Below are 10792 nucleotides of genomic sequence, written 5' to 3'. Positions count from 1 at the left end.
GTCCTTAGGTAACCTCACACAGGCCTTGTTGTGTGCTCTCTGGTTCATAGCACAAGGGTTTCATAATGTCCATTATGCCTTTTAGGGCTCGCCCCTGTGCCAGAAGCTGTAAAGATGACAGCCAGGAAATGTCCAATAAGGAAACAAACACATGCAGCAGTAGTCAGCAGGGAGCAGAGGATCCTGTGTGTCTCTCCCTGGATACTGGTTGTCATAGAACAAGGCCCAGTCTGGCTGCATTTATATACAGCCTACTGCTAGTGTGTGCTAAAGTCATTTTATGCACACTGTGGCTCAGATTTACAGCTGCAAGGTTTAGCACTCAGACATTTGCAAATCTAGCTACACTGAGGATATCTGAAAGGCTTTTTCAAGACCTAAATGGCCTGTAAAACTAAAAGCGGTGTTCAGTTGGAACAATGTAAGGAACATGGATGCACATGTGCAGCATTTGAATTAGATAAGAGAGCTACTGCAAGGCCCACATCTTTTTCTCTTTGACTGTGCAGCACATAGAAAGATATGACTTTGGGATAAAACTTCCAGCGTCCTTATCTAAGCTGGTATTGTACTGTAACCAAAAGGCTTCTGAGGTATTGAGATCCCTAAAGGTCAGAGACTAGTTTAGCACTGTGCAATGAGGCCACTGTGGCAGTCTCATTAGTGAGATAATACACGGGCTGGTTGAAGATTTTTGTGTCGACAAACTTGTAGACTCACTCCATCGGCCTTGGCTCTTCTCCCTGAGGCTATCCAGAGGTAGAATGACCTTCCTACTTTAGTTAGAACAGCAGCGTCACTCCACAACAGTATCTCCCATCATAGCATGAAAGTGCATCTTTTAAAGAGCTACCTACTGCCCAGCTGAATCAAATCCATTTTTCTATTTTTATCCTCTAATCACTCTAATTTTCTCTAATCCTCCCACAGATACTGTCCTCTGCTCCTTCTCTGAGTGCTCATTTTTATTCCTTTACAGTCGTAGGAATGTGTTCAGGGCACAGTTGCTCTGATTTCTTGCGGTTGCCACCACTGGTCACTTGTAATAAAACATTTAACCTTACTCTGCTGATGTCCTTGTGCCAGGCCCCATGGAGGAGCTGCACAGCCTGGACCCCAGGAGACAGGAGCTGCTGGAGGCCAGGTTCACGGGAGCTGTCAGTGGCAACACAGTAGGCAGCACTGGGAGCACCAGCGGAGGTGCTAAGGTAACGGCGGCACAGAAAAACGAAATCCTCATTTTTGAGCTGCGTCACACACCGGACACAAACAAAGTTGACCATGTTTCCAGCCAAATAGACCCCAGGAACTGAGGAAGCTCATGAGCTGAAAGGTCCTTATGTGCAATCCTGTTTGCATTTTCTGCTACATCTGCAGATTTGACTGATAAAACTACCAACTTTTTTAGACTACTAGGAAGGTTGGCCACATTGTTTAAGTGCCAACAGTGTTACAAGAAACTCCAATTTTAACTCAGTGTGTGACTAACTCCACCACAGCAAGTGCTATGTCAGTAGGTTCCCATGGTGAAAAAAGCAGGTAAAGTTCCTGTTTTCCTAAAAAGGATGCAGGTTTCCTGGAAAAGTTGTTGCTTTGGAAAAGGGCCAAGTGACACACCTAATAAATGAAGATCTGGATTCCTATCAGACGTGGCAGGCAAGAGGCACGCCTCGCCTTTGTTTCACTGTTGTTTACATTTCGTGAGGTCACTGAATTTGGAAAGCGTCACACACCTGGGAATATTTTCATATTGTATGCGCTCACTTATTTGTTTGAATTCTCATTGTGTGTAGGGTCTGGCCAATGAATCCTCTAACCACAGCTATGGAAGTCTCGGCTCATCCAGCGACAAGGAGTCAGAGGTAAAACACACACACACACACACACACACACACAGTCATTTCTGCAATGGACGTGTTTTTGTTGATCACTATTAGTTATGACAGTGTTATACGATGAATTATCCACTGAATTTTATAGTCAGGTATTACTGCGAAGATAGGACAAGAAATAAAATATCACACAATTTATTAAATGCACTGATTTCGACAATGAAACCTAGTTAGATACAGTTGCGCTGTGTTTTTTCCTGTGCTCGGCCCACTCGACTTTGAGTCTCTCCCACTACATCCACCTCTCCCTGTTTTCTCTTCCTAGAACTCTGATTTGAAAAGAGGGAGCTCCCCTGCCTACTCAGTATGTACTCTTTTCTTCCTGCTGCTCTTTCCTGTTGAACACCTCCACTGGAACTAGTTTTGTTAGGTAAAACACAGGGGATTTATGTTTTTTTTTTTTTTCTGTCTCTCTCTTCTATTCCATATTGATTAACAGACTCCGGAGAAGAAGCACTCCGAATCGTCCAGAGGGAGAAAAAGGAAAGCTGACACCTATTCAGAGAGTAGTCAAGGTACGACTGACACCTGCAGAAAATCGCAGCATCTATGCGTCACTGATATCTTGCATTAAGTCTTTGTTCAATATTCTGTGCAGGGAAGACCTCCACACGTGGGCCCAAGATCAGCGACTACTTTGATGTGAGTATCGCAGCAACTCTGATATGTTTCTGTTCTTATCATTTTGAACTAGAATCTTAAGTCTGTACATTTCTGTCTCTGCAAAGTTCCAGGGTGGAAATGGTTCCAGTCCAGTCAGAGCCCTCCCGTCAGCCCGCCGCTCTCCACAGAACTCACATTCTGCTCCTGGCTCAATCGTAAGTGTTTGGCAAACAGTAAAAAACGTCTTACGCAGGGATTTCTGATGGGTTATTTGCGCATGAGGTGCATGTGAGTCTCTGCGTGTTGTTAGAAGGTTTAACAATACCTCTGTGTCTGTAGATCCGGCAGAACAGTTCCTCTCCCACCAGTCTGTGTTTCGGGGATCACAATCCCAAAGCCTCATCCAGCAAATGTGTCCAGGTAGTATGACGCACACAGAAAGCACATTCCTCTTGCACATTTATTCCTGCAGTATACATTGTATATTTAGTAATACACTACTTCTAACCGGTACTTGTTTTTCTGGCTGACTCTCTTAGACGGAGCTAACAGGCTTGAAACTTGCTGCTCTGGAGAGCAACAAGAGTCTGGACCTGGAAAAGAAAGAGGGGCGAATAGATGACCTTCTCAGGGTGAGTTCAATGTCTATAACACTGAGTGCATGGTAGGATGACTGGCTAATGTACTACAGAACGTCATTTCATGTTTTATTTATGTTATATGTATATATAACCACGCAGCCAAACTTACTCTGCTCCCACTGTCTCTCCTTAACAGGCTAACTGTGACCTGCGGAGACAGATTGATGAACAGCAGAAACTCCTGGAGAAGTACAAGGAGAGGCTCAACAAGTGCATCACTATGAGCAAGAAACTACTTATAGAGAAGGTATCTGTCTTTGTGTGCATGTACATCAGCTTATTGTGTTCTTAAGTAGAATGTACAGAAGTTTTCAAGCTCATTTGTTGCAAAGAAGAGGCTCCTTACATGCAATATTGGTATTCCTTAACAATCTAAGTGCAGTATTCCTTGGTGTTTTAGCTCTGCTTTGGTCCGAAACGCCCTGAAAGGAAAAAACCTGTTATTGGGTTGGTAGATCATTGAATCTCTTCACCTGCCACCTGTCTCCTCCAGGTTTTCACCATTTCGTGCTGGAGCCTTATAGAGCTGCACAGTGGTGTGTTCATGGGGTTTAATGTACAAGCAGTTCTTTCACATCACACTGTCTGGAGTGTTTAAATTTGTAATGTAAAAATGTAGTAAATAATAAATGTAATAAATCAATAAATAATGTAATAAATAAATGTATTCATGGGGACACTTGAGAAGGTAGAGACGAGGGCTCACGGGAATATCGGGCATGTTTTAAGAGAAACGCCTTCTTTCCTCACCCGCTGCCGTTGAGACACCTTCAACACGCTGCTCGTCATTTCTAACTGTGTGCAAACGTTTGTCCGCCTGGTTTTGTGCACAGAGCACCCAGGAGAAGCAGTCGTGCCGAGAGAAGAGCATGCAGGACCGTCTCCGCCTCGGTCACTTCACCACCGTCAGACACGGAGCGTCCTACACGGAGCAGTGGACCGACGGATACGCATTCCAGAACCTGATCAAGTGAGAGATTACAAACACACACATCGTTTTGACACAACTAATCCCATTCCTTTTAGACTTTGCGTAGAGCAAAAAACATGTGAAAAGCTGTTTTTTATTGTCAGTATTTCCCCTATGACCCATTCCCTCCTCCTCCGCATGCAGGCAACAAGAGGGCATCAATCAGCAGAGGGAGGACATAGAGCGACAGAGGAAGCTGCTTGCCAAGAGGAAGCCTCCAAACCCTGCGTCTCCCTCCCTCTCTGTGGCCTCCACCTCTGAACCCAAGCAGAGAAAAACCAAGGTGGTCAACGGCAACGACTCTGACCCCTTCCTCAAGCCCTCCTTGCCCCAGCTGTGAGTACACTGAAATAAATACATACCGTCTGTGAAACTACTAAACTATCTTAAGGCGTCTTTTTTACCTCACAATTTAGTGCTCTGCTCGCTGTAATTGCACAGTATCAGTGTCAAAGGCTTAAAGATATCATGTGGCCAATGTTTGGATGTCATTGCCTTTGATCTGTCAGCAACGTGTGGGAGTCTGATTCTCTCTTAAATCAGAGGCTTTAGAAAGCACTGAAGATGATGTGTGTTTAAATGTAAGCAGACTTCCAAAGTGTTAAACGAATGGTCCCAATCAAATTTGTTTTGTTTGGAGATTTTCACTCGTCCACATTTTTTTGTCAGACTGACCCTCGCCGAGTACCACGAGCAGGAAGAAATCTTCAAGCTTCGCCTCGGACATCTGAAGAAGGTCAGTAGCAAAAAAACATGAACCAGTAAATTAACCAGCCAAGAAGAACATGTCATGACCAAACATTTCAGTTCAAAACGTACATCAAAACATTGAAAACATAATTAAAATCGAGATGTTCACACATTAATCTTGACACTTCATGAGTTTCAAGTTAATTGAACCTCTTAACAGGAAAATAACTGAAACGTAACATTTTTCTCCATGTCATGTGTCATGCAGGAGGAAGCTGAGATCCAAGCAGAACTGGAGCGGTTGGAGCGGGTGAGGAACCTCCACATTAGAGAGTTGAAGAGGATAAACAATGAGGACAGCTCAGCGTAAGTCCATTCAACACACCTGAAGCTGCACAATAAAAACAGATGTCAGACTAAGTTCCTAGATGGTCTGGTACAAACAATGAGCATTTTCTCCACACGCCACCTGATTAATTGCTCACTAAAAAGTTGTGTTTCTTCTCACAGGTTTAAAGACCATCCTACTCTGAATGAGAGGTACCTGCTGCTGCACTTGCTGGGCAGGGGCGGCTTCAGTGAAGTTTATAAGGTAACGTCTGTATGGCTGCACTAGTTTTTTTTCCCCCCCCCATTCTCTTACTGTGCAAAGCATTTTCAGATACAAAACGTGTTTTCTTTGTCACACACAGGCTTTTGACCTGTTTGAGCAGCGTTATGCAGCTGTTAAAATCCACCAGCTCAACAAGAACTGGAGAGAGGAGAAAAAGGAGAACTACCATAAGTAGGTCTTATATACACACACAGATATCTTACATACATGCAGACAAAGTGTTTCTCCAGTAACTCACACACAAACGCTACATTGACATGTATTTCCTTCCAGGCATGCATGCAGGGAGTACAGGATACACAAGCAGCTGGACCATCCCAGAATAGTCAAACTGTACGACTATTTCTCCCTGGATACTGACACGTGAGTCACCTCTGACCTCTGCCAGCTGCAGCCCTGCTGGGCTGATGCATCCTGAGGTTGTTTATCACACGCAACTGTATTCAACAGCATCTCTAAAGCATTCTTTGCAGTAGCTTTAAAACAGCAGACTTAACGGTTTGTTAAAGGCCTTACCCAGTAAAGTTTGTAATCTGCCTCAAGGCTGTACGTCAGAGGGTGGCAAAAGTAAATGCAAACAAGGGGGTGTTATCAGGTTGGGATTGGGAATGCATGATTCAGCAGCAACATGCCCTGACATTGGAAGTTATATTTAAAGCCTTGACTTTTAGCTTGCAGGGTTATTTGTCATTTTAGCCTTCAGAGTCTCCTCCAGCTCTTAGGAAACATTTTGCTGGATGAGAGGTTGATCTTTCTTCTTTTAAAATCAATAAACGAATGACACAGTAAGCACATAATTATCCTTTTCTCTTGTGCGGAATTGTGTAACATTTCTGTCCGTCCTCTGTCCTGCCAGGTTCTGCACCGTGCTGGAGTTCTGCGAAGGCAACGACCTGGACTTCTACCTGAAGCAAAACAAGCTGATGTCAGAGAAGGAGGCACGCTCCATTGTCATGCAGATTGTCAGCGCCCTGCGCTACCTCAACGAGATCAAACCTCCCATCATCCACTACGACCTCAAACCCGGTGGGTCAAATGTTGGAACTGAACGGCTTATTTACTTGAAAGGGATGAATGGTACACAGAGTTAGATTCAGATGACTGAGACGTGGATGGATACACAGACAGTGCTCGGTTTGCAATGTTTGACACTTCTTAGAAGAGGCTTTCTTGTCAATCTGTGATGTGATATGGACCCTGCTGGGGCTTTGCATGTTTAGCTCTGTGCAGTTGGTGATACCGCTGCTCCTGTGCCACTCTCTCTCACTGTCTGTCTCGTTCACAGGTAACATCTTATTAGTGGATGGTACTGCATGTGGAGAAATCAAAATCACAGACTTCGGCTTGTCAAAGATCATGGATGATGATAACTACGGCGTGGACGGTATGGACCTCACATCACAGGGAGCAGGCACCTACTGGTAAGACGCAGATACACACACACTGACACAGTAATGCAGGTTAAAACTCTTTTCACTTGTATGCTATGGAATAATGATAGAAAAGTCAAGGATCTATGAATGAACTCTCTATTACATTGTATGACATGGATTGTATTCTCTGTGTGTGTGTGTTTCGCAGGTACCTCCCTCCAGAGTGTTTTGTGGTGGGAAAGGAACCGCCTAAGATTTCAAACAAGGTGGACGTCTGGTCTGTGGGAGTGATCTTCTTCCAGTGCCTCTACGGACGCAAGGTAACAAACTCAACACCACCCACTACACTGAGGAAAGAGCGAATGAACTCAACAATCTGTGTTTAAACATGCAAGAAGAGCTTCAACTCTGGTAGATTGTTCCACATGGGATTGTTAGCTTAATGCGTTGGGTCAATTACATCACCTCTGTGAGGCATTGCTTTGAAATGTGGGGAGGAGTGAAAGTGTGATTGCAGTGTGTGACTAACTTTTCTCTTGAATTCAGCGTCCCAGAGGAACCGCATGGGTTTCAGTGTAAAAGGCGTTGGAACAGTAGTGATTTGAATGCGTTTTTTTGAATGTTTTTTCCAGCCGTTTGGTCACAACCAGTCACAGCAGGACATCCTCCAGGAAAACACCATCCTCAAAGCCACAGAGGTCCAGTTCCCTGCTAAACCACAGGCCAGCACAGAGGCCAAGGTAACACACACACACACACACACACACACACACACACACCGATGAATGGACACATAAACACATAGAGTAAACATTCATACAAACAAGAGATGGGCTAGTGTGCCAGTTTTATTATATACACTCTGCTAAAAATGTTTGATGTTTGACATCTCATCGCCAGATTTATCAGACAACATTGACTTTGTTCAATAATCCAATAATAATCAATACAATATAGATGATATTCTGGAGATTCCCATGTAAACATCCTCTGTTTACCTTAAACCAAATAATTTCATAGTAGGGTTTGGAGATATGGATAAAATCAATCACACATTAAGAAAGTGATTCAATATCAATATATATATATCCTGACACAATAATCCAGGTAATAATATATCTGAAAGATCAATATACTTCACACATTGATGCAAAAATCCTGTAAATCCAATGCTGCCAGAAAGCATTCCTGCCTAATAATGTGCAACATTTCCTGATTTGAGTAGCTGAACGTCTGACAGTTGACAGATTTATATGACTGCGTGGTAAACATTGTGATGTTGCCTGGCGAGAAGAGGCTTGAAGGTTGAGACGTGGTGTATTGAAATTATAGTCGCAATAAAAAATGTATGTTCATACACACTATGATTTAAGTATCAATGTCTACCTGAGTTTTTGGCGGCGCAGTTACATGTTGACACACGCTCGTGTATTTATAAAAAGATCAGCAGTGTCTTTGCCACCAGATAGACAAAAGACAAAGGTTGCAGGGCCTCTTTCTTATTCTATCTATCTTTAGAAACTATAAAGAGTCTAATGAGAGATTCACATCAAGCTGGTTCTTAACACACAAACACACACAGCCTGGAGCTCAGTGTCTAAAACGCTCTCCTCTGCTCCGCAGGCGTTCATCCGGCGCTGTCTGGCCTATCGCAAGGAGGACAGGTTCGATGTTCACCAACTGTGCTCGGACAGCTACCTCCTCCCCCACATGAGACGTTCGAACTCCTCCGGCTCCCTGCAGCCCTCCGCCTCATCTCTCCCCACCTACTGACTTGGCTCTCTCACGTGACTGACAGGACCCTCTGGCCAATTCCAAAGCAGGAATGTGGGAATTTGAGGATGACGGATGTGGATCTCTCTCTCTATCTCTTTCTTTTGTTTTTTTTACCTGAGCTGTTCCTAAATGGATAAATTGGCGAGAGAAGAGGAAGAAAGGGGGATACTGGAGTTGCATATGTTGTGCCCCTGAACTCAACTGCGTGAGATGGGGGGGAAAGAAATAAACTGAAAAACAGAAGAGAAATTCAAAGAGAGAGGGGAAAAGATTTAGAGAGAGGCAGTGGCATTGTTTGGAACGAGAGCTAGAGATTTTGTTTATGGATTTTATTAATTAACCCCTTAGGAGACGTTTAAACAGCTGTAGGAGCTCCTATCCAAGCCCACCTCTTAGCTCCACACCATGATACACCTCACAAGACGGCTGAGAATGGCTTCAACAGAAAGACACTGGTGGTCTTGTTGCTTAGGGTGGCGGTGGGGAACAGATAGAGGAGGTACGAGTTCAACCTATTCAAGTCAACTCTGCAATCTGTTTTTATGAGGCACAAAATGATGGTTACATGTCATTGAATTCACCCTTGAGGGGGTCGACTTAAAAGTAATGATGTAACCTGGATGGGACTTGACTTTAAAAAAAAAAAAAAATTCCAGATAAAATTTCTGGGTTTGATTTGCACTTCCGATCCAGATCGCGGTCATCTGGTCTCACAGATTTGGCATGAAGTACCACAGCGTGGGTTAGTTCTGGACTTATCAGTAGTCAAATCCTCCGTTCAAACTTTTGTTGTGTTGCAAAGCAATTCAGGTCTACTGCCGGGTTTACAGAAAGATCTGTGAATCTGTCTTAATCCATTTTTGCTGTTCAGATTATGGAGTCAAAATGTTTCAAAGTATTACAGGACCATGTTGTCATAGATGTCCTCGTCTGCCTGCCTGAAGAGAGTTGGACTGAAGCGAGGGACTGGATCAGCTGTCGCTGTACTGCAAAGACTCCCGTGGTTACAGGACTGTTTCCAGGGGCGCAGAGTTAAGTGTACATTTCACATGCAGGAGCAGACATTACCCACTAGCAAAATCTATAATAATGAGGCTTATCCTTGCTTCCCAGTGTCTCACTTTGCTCTGTTTATTTGTGTTTCCTCCTGAAAGCTGTTCTCAGTTTGCTGCTATAAATGTTGCTTTTAGTTTGTAACGTGTGAATGGTTTTCGCCTCGCGTATGTGCATACTTGAACACTCTCCAGAGCCTCTTTTCTGAAATGGACACCCGCTGTGCTATTGGAAGGGGATGCGACACGTTCTTCTGCCACAAAACATCACTGTCCATCTGGGTTTTTGTTTACTTTCATGTAGAAGTCTAACAGACATCATATGGAGCAAAGTCCCTGTATGCTGTGTAGTGATACTGGAAATGGGTGGGGGGGTGGGAGAGGGAGTGGTGGGGGGGCGGGGGGGGTGGTCACACCTGTTCATGCCTGTACAAGTGGGCACGCTCCAGGTTGGCTGTGTTGCAGCATGATTTACTGCAGCTAGAAATCAAGCGGATATATCACAATGTTGTCGTCCTGTAAATAAAAACACTTAACATGTATGTTGTTGTGAACGTTTTAAACCTTTTCAAATGTCGGCAACTTTGACTCCGCCTGAGGCAAACGGTGTGTGTGTGATGTCACCTGCTTTAAAAATAAGTCTTAATTCTCTGAGTGCAAGCCGTTAGATGAACAAAAAAACAACCTCATACACAGATACACTTTCAAAAACATGACAGGTGAATTAAACGGCAGGCAGTACCTGCTCCCGGCTTGCTGCTCCTAAATGAAAGCAAGTGATTAAGTGCAATGAAACAGCTGAAGTCCATGTCCAGTTTGATAAATTGTAATTTCATCCACTCGGGTGCAGTAAGGTGTAAAACAAACCTATCCCCTCTTGTCTAGTTTTTTTTTTTTTTTTTTAATCTCTCTTCTACTTGACAAAACAGAAAATGGGTGCTAGCATGAAGCGCATACTGTTTGATTAATGACAGCCATGTGTAGACAGATGTAAGTACAGCCATTAGTAAGCAACATGTCAAACCACATTAGCGACGGGGGTGCAACGCTAGGCCATGTCGTTCATATGCAATAAAAATTGCCTTACGAGTCTTAATTCCTGCAGTGTGACACATACTTCCTGTGTAGGGTTATGCAACTTCACTCAAAGTGTTTGACACAAAATGGAGCATGGAGGAAGGT

General features: G+C 43.8%; 1 protein-coding gene across 3 annotated transcripts in view; it reads left to right on the top strand.

Annotated features, from left to right (window-relative positions):
- The window catches only part of LOC121908984 (serine/threonine-protein kinase tousled-like 1-B), an 11197-nt gene extending 1442 nt beyond the window's left edge, over nucleotides 1–9755 (top strand). For 2 of the 3 annotated variants that reach the window (XM_042429324.1, XM_042429321.1), the window contains exons 2-22: nucleotides 1087–1208; nucleotides 1794–1862; nucleotides 2158–2196; nucleotides 2332–2407; nucleotides 2491–2534; nucleotides 2621–2710; nucleotides 2835–2915; nucleotides 3035–3127; nucleotides 3273–3383; nucleotides 3970–4106; nucleotides 4251–4442; nucleotides 4776–4842; nucleotides 5065–5162; nucleotides 5307–5388; nucleotides 5489–5580; nucleotides 5683–5772; nucleotides 6266–6435; nucleotides 6695–6830; nucleotides 6991–7102; nucleotides 7415–7522; nucleotides 8406–9755. In XM_042429324.1, coding sequence (XP_042285258.1) covers nucleotides 1087–1208; nucleotides 1794–1862; nucleotides 2158–2196; nucleotides 2332–2407; nucleotides 2491–2534; nucleotides 2621–2710; nucleotides 2835–2915; nucleotides 3035–3127; nucleotides 3273–3383; nucleotides 3970–4106; nucleotides 4251–4442; nucleotides 4776–4842; nucleotides 5065–5162; nucleotides 5307–5388; nucleotides 5489–5580; nucleotides 5683–5772; nucleotides 6266–6435; nucleotides 6695–6830; nucleotides 6991–7102; nucleotides 7415–7522; nucleotides 8406–8555 — 2159 coding nt within the window. In that variant the 3' untranslated portion in view covers nucleotides 8556–9755. The remainder of the gene's footprint in view (nucleotides 1–1086; nucleotides 1209–1793; nucleotides 1863–2157; nucleotides 2197–2331; nucleotides 2408–2490; nucleotides 2535–2620; nucleotides 2711–2834; nucleotides 2916–3034; nucleotides 3128–3272; nucleotides 3384–3969; nucleotides 4107–4250; nucleotides 4443–4775; nucleotides 4843–5064; nucleotides 5163–5306; nucleotides 5389–5488; nucleotides 5581–5682; nucleotides 5773–6265; nucleotides 6436–6694; nucleotides 6831–6990; nucleotides 7103–7414; nucleotides 7523–8405) is intronic. The other variant, XM_042429322.1, reaches the window with a different exon arrangement.
- Nucleotides 9756–10792: the final 1037 nt, after the last annotated feature.

The sequence above is a fragment of the Thunnus maccoyii genome, chromosome 12, assembly GCF_910596095.1.
Source record: "Thunnus maccoyii chromosome 12, fThuMac1.1, whole genome shotgun sequence".
NCBI lineage: Eukaryota > Metazoa > Chordata > Actinopteri > Scombriformes > Scombridae > Thunnus > Thunnus maccoyii.
The sequence above is the reverse complement of the archived record's forward strand: the minus strand, read 5'-3'. Positions and strand labels throughout refer to the sequence as shown.